The sequence below is a fragment of the Callithrix jacchus genome, chromosome 7 (assembly GCF_049354715.1).
Source record: "Callithrix jacchus isolate 240 chromosome 7, calJac240_pri, whole genome shotgun sequence".
NCBI classification, from domain to species: Eukaryota; Metazoa; Chordata; class Mammalia; order Primates; family Cebidae; genus Callithrix; species Callithrix jacchus.
Genome location: NC_133508.1, coordinates 19,830,320 through 19,850,721, shown reverse-complemented (window position 1 = coordinate 19,850,721; position 20,402 = coordinate 19,830,320). Strand labels below are relative to the sequence as shown.

At 34.1% G+C, this 20,402-nt stretch overlaps 1 protein-coding gene across 3 annotated transcripts in view; it reads right to left on the bottom strand.

Annotated features, from left to right (window-relative positions):
- Positions 1-20,402, bottom strand: part of MALRD1 (MAM and LDL receptor class A domain containing 1) — a 619,714-nt gene that overhangs the window by 561,665 nt on the left and 37,647 nt on the right. For all 3 annotated transcript variants that reach the window (XR_013520422.1, XM_078332925.1, XM_078332926.1), the window contains exons 3-5: positions 15,489-15,583; positions 15,238-15,399; positions 10,641-10,737 (exon numbers count right to left, since the gene is read on the bottom strand). Coding sequence is in view for 2 of the 3 variants with exons in the window: in XM_078332925.1 (XP_078189051.1) it covers positions 10,641-10,737; positions 15,238-15,399; positions 15,489-15,583 (354 nt within the window). In the remaining variant the exon portion in view is untranslated. The remainder of the gene's footprint in view (positions 1-10,640; positions 10,738-15,237; positions 15,400-15,488; positions 15,584-20,402) is intronic.

The following is a 20,402-nucleotide window of genomic DNA, read 5'->3' as shown; positions in this document are numbered from 1 at the left end:
GGCTTGTTTCCTCTATTCTTTGGCTATTTTTCTGAGATTATATATTTTAATGTGACCACACTGACCATTTAAAACATCATGATCTCATCCTCATTTCTGGCACTTCTTATCACAGTTTTTTACTTTACTGTTCTCCATAACAAACACCACCACTTGACCTAAACTATATTTTTTATTTATTTGCTGAGTATCTTTTTCTCCCTAACTTAATAGTAAACTTGGTAAATGCAATGATTACTATTTGTTTTTCACTGCTATCCCACCATTATGTCAAGAAAAATTATTGGCATAACAGGTGTTCAATGTATACTTGTTTGATAAATGAATAAATTACCTAATAACAACCTGATGAAATTTTTTGAAACATTGTAGACTCTATATATATCATTTTCACTTTTATTTGTGATAAAACTGAAGGAATTCGTTATAAAAAATGACTTATGAATGCATTTGCAATCTGGTTTCTCATAATGGGAGTTTACAAATGATGAATATGCAAATCCTCTTGAACGTAAGACCCACTGAAAATAAAACTACATATGCAATTAAGGGAATATTGGCGACAAATGGAAGCTAAGATTGCACAATCATGATTACCATGAAACAATTAAAACTGTAATTTTTGTAGATTCATATAATAGCTACAAATCTTCTGTCCCTAGAGCTACATAACTAAATATTGGTCATAGTTCAATTAAATGTTGTATATTATCTCTAACTTGTCAGTATTTATACAAGACAAACAAAACACCCAGAACTAATATAAACAAATATAGCAAAACAGTTGAGTACAAATCGCATGGAATTAAAAATGGAGATTGCATCAAATGTATTAAATTTCTTTTGCCAGCGTCTACCACTTTTAGTGCCTTTGGCCTGAAAACTGGAAATTATAACCATAAAAAGAGTGGTGTATGAGTATGTATTTTGGCATGGTATGCATAAACTGTCAATCAGTGAGTCTCCTGGACAGCTCTTTTTATTGTAGTGCATTAATCCCAGAGCTCAAAGCTATTTAAAGATGTCAGTTATTTATATTCATGTTAATTCTCCCTCCTTCCCTCATCTCTCTCCTCTCACTCGCTCTCTCTCTTTTTCTTATTTATTTATTTTTTTCTTTGAGACAGAGTCTCACTCTGTCCCCCAGGCTGGAGTACAGTAGTGCAAACTCGGCTCACTGCAACTTCCACCTCCCAGGTTCAAGGGATTCTCCTGCCTTAGCCGGAGAGGTTAACAAACAGGTTAAATGAAATTGTCCAAACTCTTTCAGAGGGTAGAAAATGAAGTCCATGTCTCAAGGCCTTTGAAGTTAAGTTATAATTGACATCCACTTTTTACTCCAGAGGTTTTAGAAAATTTGTCAATTTTCTTTAATTAGTAGTTTCAAGGAACAGTTATGGTCTTTTTAAAAGAAAATTGGAACCTACTAAAATTAAAAATGTTCTTAGTTATTTAAATGGATAATATATATGCATCATTCAGTTTCTAATAAAGGGATGGCTAGTGTATGTGAGGCCTTTACAAATGAGACTAAGGCCAAGTCCTGAAAAATCAATCTAAAAATATCCACAGAAGATTCACAATATTCTGATTATGAGCCACCACATGAAATCTTTATATAATTTATAATCAGCTGTTTCTATAAGAATCCGTGTCATGTCAGAATCGATGTTATTCAAGAATCAGTGATTAAACAAGTTCTTATTTAATCACAATAGCAAGCCTTGACATTTTCTTTTCATACTTGCTACTTTGGTAAAATCTAAAGTGATCCTCTTTTCAATAAATGTACAATAAATTTTCATAGCTTGGATGGGGCAGAGGTTAGAATTGTATTGATTGAAGATGTGGAAACAGTCTAAATAATTTCTCTCATATTAAAAAATTAGTTTTATTGCCCAACTCGCAAAGTGTTCAGAAACTATGAAAAAAAAAACTAAGTAGTTTTATAAATTAGTTTACACACACACAAACACACAAACACACACACACATATTTTTTTTTCCTTTTTTTGACATGGAGTGTCAGCCTGTCATCCAGGCTGGATGGCAGTACCATGATCTCAGCTCATTACAGTTACTACCTCCCGAGTTCAAGCGATTCTCCTCTCTCAGCAGCTGGGATTACAGGCATGAACCTGGCTAAATTTTGTATTTTTAGCAGAGATGAGATTTCACCATGTTGGCCAGGCTGGTATGTTTTTACAGTAAAGAGAAATAGATATGGTAAAATCATAGTTTTATTTTCATAAATAACCGTGTAATAAATAGGCTATACATTACTATAAGTAAATTTATAAATAAATTTGAAAGTGAAATGACCAAATTTTAAAGTTGAAAAATTCTGACGATGAGGAAGTTTGTAAAGTTCATATTTTCCAGTATTCAGTTCTATGAGTTTTTTTTTTAAAGAAAAAAGAAGTTTTTATTTTAACTGTGGGGTAAATGTGCAGGTTTGTTATATAGGTAAATTCATGTCATGGGGGTCTGCTGTCACCCAGAGTATAGACCTCCTCTTGGGTGTCTCTAGACCCTCCAAGAAGAGGGAGCATATGGGAAAGTCTCAGCGTCAGTCAGGAGACAGAGGAAGAGGAGTGAAATGTGGGCAAAAATCTTTCTTCTGGTTTCTAGGAGAAGTAGCAGGTAAGGCAGGGTAAGCAAGCCTAGGCTGGCTAGTTTGAATGATAACATCAGGCCCTAGGACATAGAAGCTGTTTCTAGTTGTCTAGAACTTGGTTATTATGGGCTGAATTGTGCCTCCCAAAATTTCTACCTTGAAGTGCTAACCCAAAGTAGTTCTGCAAGTGACTGTATTTGGAAATTTGGCCTTTACAGAGCTAATTAAGGTAAAATGAGGTAACCAGGGTAGGCCCTAATCCAATATGGCTAGTGTTCTTGTAGCAAGAATTCAGGTCATATTCAGGTATACAAGAAGGACCATGTGAAGACACATGGAGAAGAGAGCCTCCTATAAGCCAGGAAAAAAGAACACAAAACTTAATCAATCCTGCAGACATCTTGAATTTGGATGTCTGGCTCAAGAATCATGAGATAATCAATTTCTGTTTTTTGAGTAATATAGTCTGAGGTACTTTGTTATCGCAGTCATAAAAGAGTAATACACTAGCCCTGGGGTGTGTAGGATAGGTGTATGGTGGCCTGGTGTGTGAAAGTCCAATAATAGAGGAGGTGGTTGGAGATGGGGCTGTAGATTTGTGGATTTATATTTGAAAAGCACACTAGTTAACTCAAAAGGCTGAGCTTTTTACTATCTCTAGGAATGAGCTTACCCTGTGAGACTCCTCCAGGGTCACCAAGGCCCCAGATGCCACTGCATCAGAATATAGAAAAAAATAACACAGTTAACACAATCACTTCCTAGTCTCATTAAAAAAAAATAGAAAAAAAATTGGAAGACCCATTGATTTGAAGAAAGAGAAAAGCAAGTCTTTTCAGGAAACATACATACACACACACACACACACACACACACACACACACACACATATTTTTTTCTTCCCCAAGATGAAGTCTTGCTTTATCACCCAGGCTGGAGTGCAGTGGCATGCAATCTTGGCTCACCGCAACCTCTGCCTCCAGGGTTCAAGCAATTCTCCTGGCTCAACCTTCCGAGTAGCTGGGATTACAGGCGTGGGCCACTACACCCAGCTAATTTTTGTATTTTTAGTAGAGATGGTGTTTCATCATGTTGGTCAGGCTGATCTCGAACTTCTGACCTCAAGTAATCCATCCATCTCAGCCCCCTAAACAATCATTTCTATAAACCAAGAAGACTTATCAAAAGGTAGCTATGTTAGAACTTAAGTCCACTCATTTCCTTTTTAAAAGTCCACTCATTCCTAAATACAATATTTGTTATAATATGACAAAAGCACCCATATGTCTAATAAAATATGGCAAATGCTTCGCCCAGATTACTCCTTCTTCAATAAAGCCACATAATATACCTTGAGGACCTAACTTTATTTTTCAGACTGAAATAAAAACCTAGAAATAATATAATATACTGAGCATAAATGTAAGTATGGTTAAAAACATCTTCCCATGATATTTTACTTAAATCTGCTTTTTTGTGGAATGGAGCACATGTATCTTAGAAGGATGAAGTCATCATCCCAAATCCCAAATATTTGGCATTTGAATAGCTGCACATGTTCTTTGTGAATCATTTAGTCATGAATTAGACAGGGTAGGAACTATGCATCAAGGCACTTGGAATTTAGTCATAGAGATAAATCAATGTGTGTGTGTGTGTGTGTGTGTGTGTGTGTGTGTGTGTGTGTGGTGGTGGTAGTGGCAGTGTGGAAGGATTGTCTATAAGGGAAAGCTCCCCACACAAGAAACCTCAACTCAGCCTGGGAGTATAAATGGTGGAAGGGCATATAAAAAAAAGAAAGAAAGAAAAGGAAGGAAGGAAGAAAGAAGGAAGAAGGGAAAAGATCGAGGAAAAAGGAGAGGAAGAGGCCATGGGACGGGAAGGAAGGAGGGAGGAGAAATGTAGCAGGGAGGACAGACAGGAAAGCAAGGGAGAGAAAAGGGGAAAGAGAAGGGGGAGAGGATAGGGAGAAGAAAAATGAGAAGAAGAAAAAAAAATAAAAGAAAAGTAATGGAATGAGGCTGTCAGACAGAGGAAAAGAGGTTTGCATAATACCCAAGAATTAGAAGACACTGTGTGGCTGAACTCACAGGTAATTTGTTTTGGCCAGAGTATGGAATTTTTGGGGGAATTGGGAAGGAATACTGACAACGAGCTGTATTGTGATGAGCTGATGTCATGATAAAATATTTGAATTCTGTCCTGGAAGCAATAAGACTTACTGATGGATTTATGAGAAGTGGAGACCTGGCCTTATGGAAGTATCATCTGTTGGAAGTCAATTGTTGAGTAAAATACATTAAAATTGGAAGAGAAAAATATCCCACAGGAAAAAAAAAATGTGGGCTTGAACAAAGTTAGGGTTGAATAATAATAGTAATAAATAAGAGAAGAAAATCTAGGCAAAACCATTCAGGACATAGGAGTAGGCAACGACTTCATGACCAAAACACCAAAAGCATTGGCAACAAAAGCCAAAATAGACAAATGAGACCTAATCAAACTCCAGAGCTTCTGCACGGCAAAAGAAACAGTCACTAGAGTAAATCGGCAACCAACAGAATGGGAAAAAATTTTTGCAATCTACCCATCTGACAAAGGGCTGACATCCAGAATTTACAAAGAACTAAAACAGATTTACAAGAAAAAAACAAATAAGCCCACTCAAAAGTGGGCAAAGGATATGAACAGACACTTTACAAAAGAAGACATACATGAGGCCAACAAACATGAAAAAATGCTCATCGTCACTGGTCATTAGAGAGATGCAAATTAAAACTACATTGAGATACCATCTCACGCCAATTAGAATGGCGATCATTAAAAAATCTGGAGACAACAGATGCTGGAGAGGATGTGGAGAAATAGGAACACTTTTACACTGCTGGTGGGAGTGTAAATTAGTTCAACCATTGTGGAAGGTGTGGCGATTCCTCAAGGACCTAGAAATAGAAATTCCATTTGACCCAGCAATCCTATTACGGGGTATATATCCAAAGGATTATAAATAGTTCTACTATAAGGACATATGCACACGAATGTTCATTGCAGCACTATTTACAATAGCAAAGACCTAGAACCAACCCAAATGCCCATCAATGATAGACTGGACAGAGAAAATGTGGCACATATACACCATGGAATATTATGCAGCCATCAAAAATGATGAGTTCGTGTACTTTGTAGGGACATGGATGAACCTGGAGACCATCATTCTCAGCAAACTGACACAAGAACAGAAAGTGAAATACTGCATGTTCTCACTCATAGGTGGGTGTTGAACAATGAGAACACATGGACACAGGGAAGGGAGCACTACACATTGGGGTCTGTTGGGGGGCATAGGGGAGGGACGGGGGGATGGGGAGTTGGGCAGAGATAGCATGGGGAAAAATGCCAGATATAGGTGAAGGGGAGGAAGGCAGCAAATCACACTGCCACATGTGTACCTATGCAACTATCTTGCATGTTCTTCACTTGTACCCCAAAACCTAAAATGCAATTAAAAAAGAAGAAAAAAAAAAGAAAAGCATACAAATACTAAAAATTAACCATACCCCTGAAGAACAAAATAAGCCAATGATGAAATTAAAAAGAACATTTAATTATTTCTTGAGGCAAATAAAGATGGAGACACAACCTACCAAAACCTATGGGATTTTCAAAAGCAATTCTAAGAAAGAAGCTTATAGCAACAAATCCCTAAATCAAAATATTAGAAAGATCCAAAATAAACAACCTAATGTTATACTTCAAGACATTAGAAAACCCAAGAAGAAACTAAACTCGAAATTAGTAGAATGAAATAAATAATAAAGATCAGAGCAGATCTAAATGAAATGGAGGCTAAACAATACAAAACACAACAAAGAAAAAATCTTTTTTAAAAAGATAAACAAAATTGACAAATAATAGCTTGACTAAGTTAAAAAAATAGAAGGTGCAAATAAAATGAGAGGTGAAAAAGGAGGTATTTTGACTGGTTGAACAGAAACACAAAGGATCGTAAAAGACCATTATGAACAATCATATACTGGAAAACCTAGAAGAAACAGATAAATTTCTGGACACATAAAACCTACTAAAATTGAAGAAATAGAAAATCTGAACAGATTGAGTCATTAATAAAATGTCTCCCACCAAAGAACAACCCAGAGCCTGATGGCTTCACTACAAAATTCTAGGAAACCTTTAATAAATAACTCATAACCTCTCACTCATATGTGAGAGCTAAAAAAAATGATCTAATGGAAATAGAGAATAGAGTGATAGATACTATAGGCTGTGAAGGATGAGTGGATGGGAAGGGAATATAAAGAGAGGCTGAATAGTGAGCACAAACATACAGTTAGATAAGCCCCAATATTTGATGCCAGAGCAGGTATATAGTTAGCAACACCATATATTATCTTTCAAAGTAGCTAGAAGAGAGGACTTCAAGTGTTACTAACAAATAGAAGTGATAAAAACTCAAAGTGATGGATACCCCAAATATCCCAAGTTGGTCACTATACATTCTATGAATGTAACAAATTCACATGTACCCCATAAATATGAAAACGATTTCACTTATAGAATAAATAAATAAATAATAACAATTCTTTTCAAACTATTCCCAAAATAATTGAAGAGGAGGGAATTCTTCCAAATTCAATCTGTGAAGCCAGATTCACCCTTCTACGCAAATCAAACAAGAACACAATATAAAAAGAAAACTACAGGCTAATATCCAAGATGAACACAGATGCAAAAATGTCCAACAAAATACTAAGAAATAAAATGCAATAGCAACTTACAAAGATTATTCACCATAATAAAGTTGAAGTCATCCTGCGATAGAAAGATGTTTCAACATATACAACTAACAAATGTGATACATCACATCAACAGAATTTTTAAAAAAGACATAATTTAAATAAATGCAGAAAATGCACTTGATAAAGTTTAATGGCACTTCCTGGTAACAAATCTAACAAATTAAGTATAGAAAAAACATACCTCAACATAATAAAGGCCATATATGAAAAAATCCAAAGGAGATAAGTTGAATGCTTTTCATCTGTGATATGGAATAACACAGGGATGCCTTTTATTACCACTTCTGTTCAATACTGTACTGGAATTCCCAGCCAGAACAATCAGGCAATAAGAAGGAAGTCATATTGTCCCTCTTGGCAGACAACATGATCTCATATACGGAAAAGCCTAAATATTTCACAAAGAAACATTTAGAACCAATAAATAAATTCCATAAAGTGATATAATATAAAATCAAAATATAAAAATCCACAGTATTTCTAAATTATAATAGTAAACTATTTAAAATAGAAATCATAAAAGTGACATAATTTACAATAGCTACAAATAAAATATGTAGGAATTAGCAAAGAACTAAAAGATCCCCACAATACACTTACAAAAAAATTATGAAAGAAATTGAAGCCAACACACACACAAAAATGGAAATATATTCAATGTCCAAGGATTAGAAGAATAAATATTGTTAAAATGTCCTTACCACCCAAAGCGATTTACAGATTAAATAAGATCTCTATTAAAATACTGACATTTTCACAGAACTAGAGAAACCAATCCAAATATATTTATGTAACCACAACAAATCTTGAATATATAAAGCAATCTTGAACAAAAAGTACAAAGCTGAGTCATTATGCAGTCTGACTTCAAAGTATACTTTAAAAAACAGCATGGTATTAGCATACAAACAGACACATAGACCAGTGGATTAGAATAGAGAATACCAAAATAAATCCATACATTTTCAACCAACTGATTGACAAAGGCACCAAGAACACACATTGGGTAAAGGAAAGTTTTTCCATAAATTCTGCTGGGAAAATTGAGCAACCACATGCAGAATAATGAAACTAGGCCTATATCTCTCACCAGATACAAAAATCAAGGCAAAATGGATTAAAGACTTAAATATAAGAGCTGAAATTATAGAAGTACTAGAAGACCTAAGGGAAATGCTTCATGACACTTGTCTGGGCAATGACTTTTTTGGATAAGAACTCAAAGGATAAGCAACAAAAGCAAAAATAGAAAAAAATAAGATTACATGAAACTGAAAAGCTTCTGCACAACAAAGGAACAACTGAGTGAAGACACAACCTACGGATAGGAGTCAATGTTTGCAAACTATGTATTCGATAAGGAGTTAATACCTAGAATACATAAGAAACTTAAAACAAGTAACACCAAGAAAACAAATAATCAAATTTTTAAAAGGACAGAAAACCTCAATAGACATTTATCAGAAAAAAACAGAAAAATGCCTAGTAAATAGAACATGAAAAAAATGCTCAGGATCATTAATCATCAGGGAAATGCAAATTTAAACCACAATAAGATATCATCTCACACTTGTCAGAATGACTATTACCAAAAAGTCAAAGTTAACAAATGCTGGTTTGGATGTGGATAAATGGGAATCCTTATATACTGTTGGTAGAAATGTAAATTAGTACAATCATTATATAGAACAGTATGGAGGTTCCTCAAAGAGTTGAAAACAGAATTACCAAATGATTCAGCAATCCCTCTTCTGGGTATTTATTTTTAAAAAAATGAACTGAAAGAGATATAATTTCAATCACTGTCAAAGAGATTTTTGCATTCCCATGTTTTTTGCAGTACTATTTACAATAGCCAAGGTATGGAATCAGCGTAAGTGTTCATCAGTGGATGAATGGATAAATAATTCGTTTTTATTTAACCATAAAAAAAATAAAAGCCTATCATTTGTGACAATATGAATGAATCTAGAAAATATTAAGTGAAATAAGCCAGACACAGGAAAACAAATACCATATTATCTTACTCGTTTGCAAAATTTTCAAAAGCCTATCTTACAGAAGTACAGTGTAGAATAGTGGTTATCAGAGGCTGGGAGGATAGTGTGAGTGATGTGTGTGTGTAGAAACTTCTGAATGAGTATAAAATTACAGATAGATAGGAGGAATAAATTCTGGTTTTCTATTACACAGTAGAGTGATTATAGTTAACAATATTATATTGTTTATTTCAAAATCACTAGAAGAGAGAATTTCAAATGTTCTTACTACACAGATAATTTTTTTAGATAATGGATAAGTTAATTACTCTAATTTAATCATTAAACAATGTATACATGTGTTTAACATCACATAATGTCCCATAAATATGTACAATTATGTATCAACTGAAAATAAAATAAAACTCTTTAAAAACAAAGCACAGTATCAAGATCCTATGGTCTCTCTTAAATAGATGAAGACATCTTTTCTTGTTTTGAAATATTATTTACCACAACTAACATATACTTGTACCAAATTAGATCTAAGAAGCCTTATCTATAAGATAGCTATCTTTATTGTTATATCATGCCATAATATAACAAAATTTTTAAAAGATAAAATCCTGAAATATATATATGACTGATTATTTTTTATTATATTATGCTTTATATTTTATGCTATTCTAATTATAATTTTAATATTGAATTGTTTTTGGAATAATATAAATAAAAAATAGATTATCATTCAGTTAATATAATCAAAGGAACAATATAAATAAAATTTTGCATCTGATATATGTGGCTTAGTGATGTGTCAAAATAGAAAGTAGATTATAACTCTCCATTTTGTATCTTTCAGCAGAATAATCAAACGAATTGTCCAAGAAGACAATTTCAAATCTACGGAGGCTAGTTTTCTCCCAGTCTCCTAGAAGGCACAGCATTCTCTTGTTGAGATTTAACTTTAGCCACTGTAAACATTGGTACAAGATTTCAAGTCTGAGACTAAATTATCCCATTCAGTTCTTTTCAGCATCAGTCAGTGAAAAATAGCCAATCTTCCCTTCTAGTATAGATCCAGCCCGTTACACAATGTATTAGAACAATGAAAAATATCCCACATGAAAACATCAGACAAAACAGCAGATTAAATCCATTACAATGCTTAAATTGCACTGAATTCTTTACATACAGTAAAGATCAAAATGAGAGAAAAAGTTCTTACCATTGGCAGGCAAACAGTCTGAACTGAAAGATATATCATCAATAGCCATGACTCTATCCTGTTCATCAGTTGAAGCCATTTGACCTTGAAAAACAACCTGCACAAGAAAAACAAAACAAAAACACAAAGCAAGGAACATCACTGTCTCACAGTGTTTTGTATAAAAGAGAACTTGCAATAGGAAACATATCACTCTCTAGAAGCACTTGGGTGACCATGACAATTCTAGGTGCAAAGAAATCAAAGCAAACACTCTCAAAAACAAAGGAAATGTAGGGGCATCACTGTATCTCAGATATCTGGCATAGGATAGGGAACCTGTTAGTGAAATGCAGCAATATTCACCGGGATTCTTCCCTACAAGTTCCTATATGTTCATATCACTGTGCCTTTACCAGCTTTTGGATCCATTCTCCATCTTGAGCTCCAGTTCTTGGCCTCTGCAGTTGTGTCCCATCTTCCCCTTTGGTTCTCTAAATCTTACCCACTCTTGCCTTAAATGTCATACTCATGCTATCCTATTGCACATTTTCTGCCATTACGTAAACATTGACCAGCAATTATTTTTCTGTGACTTATTGTTAAAATGACTGACGGTGACTCATACCTGTAATCCTGGCACCTTGGGAGACTGAGGCAGGTGGATCACTTGAGGTCAGCAGTTCAAGGCCAGCCTGACCAACATGGTGAAACCCCACCTCTACTAAAAATACAAAAAATTAGCTGGGCGTGGTGGTGGACGCCTGTAATCCCAGCTACTCAGGAGGCTGACACAGGAAGGCGGAGGTTTCTCAATGAGATTGTGTCATTGCACTCTAGCCTAGGAAACAAGAGTGAAACTTCATCTCAAAAAAAAAAAAAAGAAGGAGGAGGAGGAGGAAAAGGGGAGGAGAAGAAGGTGGTAGAGGAATAAAAGAATGGCTACTCCATAGTCAAAGCAGGGCATTCCCAAAGTAAGAGGAGGAACATGTCCACCCTAGGTACAATACTTGTTTGTATAATAGGATTTTAAAAAAAGGTAACAGGGAGATATACTCTGCTACAATCCTTTGTGATAAAGGATTAATTTTCTAAATGACTATATTTTGCAAGAATCTACATCATTATCTTTAAAGCAAAATTAGGGATGCTTCTGTTCTCAAGATATCAGGATACCAGGACATTCCCAAGTCTAGGTCTGTTTAGCAAATGTTATCAATTTGTTTCCTTAACTGTAAACATCTAGAGGCTAGGAATATTTAGCTTTCCAGAAAAATAGCCCAGAAAGCCCCAGCCTCATTTCCCAGCCCTCTGTCAAGATAGAGTTCCTTTAGTTCTAATGCCTCTGACAGAAGGTTTCACTTCAGCTGGGGGCTAGATTTCTACCGTATGTTTAGTTTGTTTTATTCTTTGTCTCCTTGAATATTTTAGGACAATGGTAAAAATAATTGCTTATATCTGCAATTTCTTAAAAAAATGTGACTGCAATTAACCAGCAGCATGCAATGCCTAAATTTGTTTTATCCAGCACAGCAGACAAAGGAGTATTTAATGAGTCAGACACAACAGATTTGACCAGACCAGGGGTTGGTTTTTTACCCCCTATGTATTATAAATCACTGTAATGCTTTAACATAATAAAAAAATTATTACGGCTCAGTGAGATCTGAAATCAAACTACCCTAGAGTCTAAGCAGTTATGGGACTTAGTAGGATAACTCTCCAAAGCTTGTAATTCTCAATGAACCATGGGGTAAGTCATTTTTCTACCCTAGAGGATTTTTGTGAAGGGTCAATACAATGATGTATCCAAAGAAGTAAACATCCTGCCTTACACATAGTAAGTGCGCAAGACATTTTAGTATTATTATTCCATAAATATCTTCAGAAACTCTCCGAAGGGCTTCCCTCTTTGCTAAGTAGATAAATGCTAATCCTTGTTTATGCATAGTATTCCCTCAGAAATTAACTTGTTTCAATTTCATTAAAGGATAGACCTAGTCATTCACAGATGGAGGTAACAAAGACCCCAGGTGAACGTCAGCTGCAGAGGCTTTCTCCAAAGCCCATGCTAAGCTGGGATCCAGCAGCTGGAATTGAAATCTCCTATTTGAGTATTTTTAAAAGAAAGATGCATAGCTTTTAAACTATTAGAAGTCAGCATGGAAAGGGAATGGCAGAAAATGAAATAATTCTCAGAGGCTTATAAGTTGATGAGGAAGCAGATATTGTCTGAAGTCGGTGATTACAGAATTCCCTCAAATAAGCCCCTCACAAAAGCTTTTCAGGAATGAGATACTAGATGGTGGCAGGCTACATTACAAGCACAGCACTTCTCTGTGGCCCACCAAACAAAAGCAAATGAACATCTGCTCACTTGCTGACAGGATAGAACTAAAGCATACCTGCAATCCGAAAAGACTGGTGTAGCTGAAGAATCCCGAGAGAGTCATATGGTCTCCTAATTTTTGCATAGCCTTTAAGGCAAATGCACTATTTTCACATCAGCAATAGTGTATTTTGGGAAATAAAATTAATATATTGCACATGCATCTGCTTTAGTTGAAGCCACTGGTACATTTAAAGCACTCAAGTGAATATTCTTGCTGCCTCAGCTACAGCAGAATCACCCTGGATATTACATATTCTGGAGTTTTACGTTTTTTTTAATTGATCTACTGCACATATTTAATCATCAGAACTCAAGATGTATCACTTGAGAATAGAAAGCTGAGCAAAACAAGGACGTTATTTTAAAGGTTTGACCTACAAGATACAGCAAGTTCCAGCTCTACTCAACACTCTAATCTCTTATGCTTCTCAGAGAGACCTTGACTGAAAGACAGGCAGGTCTAAGAAGGCACAAAGCTTGGTAAAAGTAGTTTAAGACTCCCATACACATCAGAAAAAGATGTGTAAATAATAATGGAGTCGACTGGTAGATAAGATTCTCATCTCAGTTATTAAATCTCCACAAGAATGGAGAGAGATGGAACTTCAGCAAGTTCATCCTTCAGAGTCTACTCGATGTGACTCGATCTCCATAAAAGCAGTCTTGGCCTGGTTTTGTTGCTTTTGTTGTCATTGTTGAGAAAAGACAAGCAGACACAGGAGATTAAGAAGAGAAGTGTAAGAAATAAATGAAGAACTTCTCCAACAGTTAATAACATTTGAGTATCCACAGAAAATTAAATACATTATTGGTACTCAGGGACTATTTATTCTGCATCCCACAACTCTTGAAAGCCACAGATGTCTTGAGGGCTCAGGGACACATAGTAGCCCCACCCAACACTTGTCAATCATCTTCTCTTAACATGGTATACAGAACTTTCCCTTCGTTGTACCTACCACATCTTAGGAGGTGCAAATTAATCTTTCTTAAGTAAATAAATGAATTGTTCATAGAAAGACTTAAGTGCCTGATGGCTTAAGATGCCATCCCAACCACCGCACCCCCAACACTGATATTTGACTTCAATAGAGTATAGTCTCAATCTCTGGTTAGTGTTTCCAGTGAGAGTTTCTCTGAAGTCATGTCATTTAACCATCTGTTAAGGGATTTTTTGTAGACTTCTTTTGATTCCCATTAAGTTTATCAAAGGCTGAAAATTTGAAATTATAGTGATTTCTGACCAAGCAATTAAGAAACTATGTCATTTTTATAATTCAACTTTTGCACTGAAGATCCTGTTCATTTAGCCGTTCTTTCCCTCTTAGCCACTCAAAAGAATCAAAGGTAAAATTCAATCCAGTTTAATCCCTCTATTTAAGCAAGTGCTAAATCCACCATATAACAAATGATTTGATTTATGCCAAATTTATAAAATCAATTATTATATCATTCTAATAATATCATAAAAGAAATCTACTTGGATTAAATTGGATCACAGATCAGGACTAGAAAATAATTTTTTAAGGAATAAAATGCTTTAACATCTCATGTTTAACAGGAAAATTTTGTTTGATTGTCCCAAATGTTAAACTATGCAACACTTCTTCAAGAACGTGTAATAATCATTAGATTATTATTTCTACCATGCATAAGTTTTATTAGGCTGCATAAATAACTTTGCCTTTTATAAGTTTGAATTGGCTTTAATTCTCTAAATTATTTTAGAAAATAAAGGCTGTGTTGAATTTATCTATGAAATGAATATGACAATTATTCTACTTCAACAACATTTGGAATTAGTATTTAAATTAAACATTTTCCTTCCTCATTACCCATAATTCCCTTCTCTCAAAAGCATAATAAAAGTCTGGAAAGAAGAAGAAATGAAAAGAAAGAGAAGTCAGAACAGTAAGAAAAGTAGAGAGGAAAATGGAGGGGGTTCAAGAAATTAAGAGAAAATTAAAGGTTGTATTTTATTGATATATCAGTATATGTTAAAATATATCAACTTTAGTTTTAATACATAAAATTTAAAACCTTATTGTAAAAGTGTCTTTGAGGGGGACTAGCCATCCCAGATTACGTGAGATGTCCACTTTCAGCATTTGAAAGTCAACCCCTCAGTCCCTGGCACACTGAGACAGTCACCTAGATCACCTGGTGTTGAAGATCTGTATCCTATATTTTCTTCAAAGCCATAGTTAGAGAATAGAACACACATACCTGAAATCTCTGTGAACTCTGGATTTTGATGACATTTCTCTTCCACTGATTTGGGAGTGCAGCTGTGTTTTGCCGTAAATGCTGAATAGGACCTCCACATGCAGTTTGAAGTCCAACCATTAATTTGCCACTCTCTTGGCTGGAGAAGTAATAAAATGTAATCTGTGAAAGACAATCAGTACCCAAAAAATTATGATAAAGAAGTCCCCAAATATGACAAGGTATTTAAAATGCTGTGTGTTTTCAAATACCTGGCAGTCATATTGATCATTTGTCGGAAGGAAAACTCTGCTTCTTAAACTTGAGGAAATAAAATCCATTCTGGAAACCAGTGAGAGAAAGTGAGCTGTCAGAAAGAAGAGAGGGAAAGTACTATATATATATATATATATATATATATACACACACACACACACACAATATATATACACACACACTATATATATACACACACTATATATATATACACACACACTATATATATATACACACACACTATATATATATACACACACACTATATATATACACACACACTATATATATACACACACACACTATATATATATACACACACACTATATATAAATACACACACACTATATATATACACACACACTATATATATATACACACACACTATATATACACACACACTATATATATACACACACTATATATATACACACACACACACTATATATATATACACACACTATATATACACACACACTATATATACATACACACACACTATATATACACACACACACTATATATACATACACACACAAACTATATATATACACACACAATATATATATACACACACACTATATATATACACACACTATATATATACACACACTATATATATATACACACACACACTATATATATATACACACACACTATATATATACACAAACACACTATATATATACACACACACACTATATATATACACACACACTATATATATATACACACACACTATATATAAATACACACACACTATATATATATACACACACACTGTATATATATATACACACACACTATATATATATACACACACTATATATATACACACTATATATATATACACACACACTATAAATATATACACACACACTATATATACATATACACACACTATATATACACACACACACTATATATACATACACACACACTATATATACACACACACTATATATACATACACACACAAACTATATATATACACACACACAATATATATACACACACACACTATATACACACACACTATATATATACACACACTATATATATACACACACACTATATATATACACACACACTATATACACACACTATATATATATACACACACACTATATATATACACACACACTCTATATATATACACACACACTATATATATACACACACTATATATATATACACACACACTCTATATATACACACTATATATATACACACACACTATATATATACACACACACACTATATATACACACACTATATATATACACACACTATATATATACACACACACTATATATATACACACACACTATATATATATACACACACACACTATATATATATACACACACACTATATATATACACACACACACTATATATATACACACACACTATATATATACACACACTATATATATACACACACACTATATATATATACACACACACTATATATATACACACACACTATATATATATATACACACACACTATATATATACACACACACACTATATATATATACACACACACTATATATATACACACACACTATATATATACACACACACTATATATATATACACACACACTATATATATATACACACACACACTATATATATATAGACACACACTATATATATATACACACACTATATATATACACAGACACTATATATATATATACACACACACACTATATATATATATACACACACTATATATATACACACACACTATATATATATACACACACACTATATATATACACACACACTATATATATATTGATTTATATATATAAATATATACTATATATATAAAGAATATATTTATATATATACACACACTATATATATTAATATATTTTATATATATAAATATATACTATATATATAAAGAATATATTTATATATATATATATAAAGAATGAGTAAGACCTACTATTTGATACCATAACAGGATGACTATGGACAATAGTAATTTCATTGCATATTCAAAAATAACTAAAAGACTACGGCTGGATTGTTTGTAACACAAAAGATCAATGCTTAAGGGCATGGGTACCCCATTCTCCATGATGTGATTATTATGCATTGCATGCCTGTATAAAAATATCTCACATACCCCATAAATATACGCACCTACTATGTACCTATAAAACTTAAAAAAAGAAAAGAAACGAGACAACGTGTTAGATTCAGAGTGATCACTGGCAAATTTCAGATGCCAAGTGATAATTCAGATTCACATCCCCATTAGATTAATATTTTTATGTTTAAAGAACAAATAATTTAACTGTATCATTTACTTTTGAAAACTATCTGACTGATATTTTTTCTTCTTTATGTTGCCCAGTGAAATAGCTAACTGTGATTATATTCCCTATAATATTGTTATGGGCTACAGTTCAAAATCAAATTTATCACATTTAACATAGAAAGTTACATCGCTGCAAAGATGTTATCTAGGGAAAATATGGTACTATTGGGATTGCCTACCAAAATAAACAATTCAATGAAGACTTTTGACAGAACATGAGTACCATCATCTTGGACAAACACCACCATTTTAAGTTCCAGCTCCCTCCTAACCTCATGCATTTCAAGGAAATCACTTCTAACAAGCAGCCAGAAAGAGCAGACAGTAAAATGTAGATAAGACAGCTCAGGCATAGAGAAAGTGGAGAAAGTCTCTTGAGTAACCACCAAACCACACTCGTACAATAGGGCCAAATAAAACAGTGGGCCCTAATAAATACATTCCTTTCCCTTTAGGTACACTAAGGTAGGGTAAAAGCAGCCTCCAGGGGTATGCCTGCAGCTACAGGAAGATGTAGGGAAACAGACACAAAACTCTCCCTCCCAGATAAGCAAGACAAAGAGACACAAAAACATGGAGAGTCTGTGATAAGCTCTCCCCCTCTGAACCCTTAAATACTCTTAGTCTGTGAGAGCGAGGGCTCTTGACCTAATTTGGCCAGAAGCCCCCCTCAGGTGTATTATTATTATTATTATTATTATTATTTGAGACAAATTTTTGCTCGTCACCCAGGCTGGAGTGCAATGGCGCAATCTCGGCTCACCGCAACCTCCGCCTCCTGGGTTCAGGCAATTCTCCTGTCTCAGCCTCCTGAGTAGCTGGGATTACAGACACGTACCACCATGCCCAGCTAATTTTTTGTATTTTTAGTAGAGACGGGGTTTCACCATGTTGACCAGGATGGTCTCGATATCTTGACCTCGTGATCCACCCGCCTCGGCCTCCCAAAGTGCTAGGATTACAGGCTTGAGCCACTGTGCCCGGCCCAGGTTTATTATTTAAAATAGACCTGTTTCTGACAGTTGGGTCATTTTTCATGTTTCTTTCTGTCTTCTTCAACTCTTAGAACTTTAGAAAAGAGAATTGCTCACTGTGCTTTTGTTCAGGAAAAGTTGGATCAGAGAATCTCAGCTTTTCCTAGGATTATGGAAACAACTCTAAGCCCTGATGCTTTCCTAGGCCCTGCAGTACAGATAATACCAGTTGACTCTCATGGTTCAGAAGCCTGTAAAATAAATGTTGAACATTCCCTGGGCTCTCATCGATTTCCTGTGATGCCTTATGTGGGTTCTAGCATATAACCACTGTTTTCTGCCACTCTATTTCATGTGCTTTCCCTGTCCAAAGGAATGAGAAATATGATGGTGATGACTATGATGACATAGCCGCCTAAGTTATTCAGTGGTATTTTAAAGCCATATTGGAAATCAAATCTAATTGTCACATCATTAAAACAATCAACAGTAAAATTATGAAACCTAAGGAAGTAACCTCTCTTCCCTACTCCTATTCCAAAACTGCATCCTAATTAAGCAGCAAATAGTGACATTAATGATTGCTTATGAATATAGTCAGAGACATAACTGTAATAACGCACAATTATTCTAAGAATATACTTCCTGGAATTATTATGTAAACACAATTTAGATGAAGAGCTGGTAGCATGGTGATGCAAGTGGACTATCATTAGTTGGCTCTTGCAGCAAGTAAACAAATGTTAAGCAAGTGAATAATCAAATAAGCATAATGAGCCATATGCATATATTGTTTCAGGTTTAAATAATATTATTAGCAATACAAATGGTAATAGCATTCAGTCAGCTCTAAATTGTTGTTTATAAATATTCAACTACTAAAAAGCATCCATGAGATACACAGTGAAATTCTTTTCATTTATCAAGGAAGTTACTTAAATTATTCATATCTATTTTTATAAAAACTTGACATTAAAAATCAGATTTGACACATTGTTATTAAATAATGAAAGTAGTATTTTTCAGTGATATTTTTCAACTTACATATGAATAAATTATTTAAATATTTAAACAGAGTGTTTTATAAATAAAAACTTTGTCATTTGGTATGTGTTATGGCCCTGTAAATTATTCTGTATTTTATTAAACATTCAATAAAGGTTAATCTTCAGGTTACAGTAAAAAGCAAAGTTTTAAATTCAGAAACAGCTTGATATCTTTTAACATCTGCTCTCGTCATAAACGTTTTTCTGTGTGGGGAAAAAAAGTGTTCAAAATGCACCCAATGGCAATATCTGTTTTCTATGTTTAATTTTAACTTAGTGACAATAGCAATTTTTTTGGTACATTCTTCATTTTACCTTGCTCCTTTAGTATGAGTATAGAATTTCTTTAATTCACAGATGGAGATGTTCCCTAGAGAAAAATGTCACTTTATGGACTGTTCCCTGGCTTTCCAGAGAGCATTTATCATCATGGCTGTTTATGAGTTTAAGAAAAAAAAGCAAATCTTTGACAGCATAACTTTTCTCCACATGACCATTCCCTCATTTAACACTCCCTTTTACTACAGCTCTAACCATCCAGAAGAGA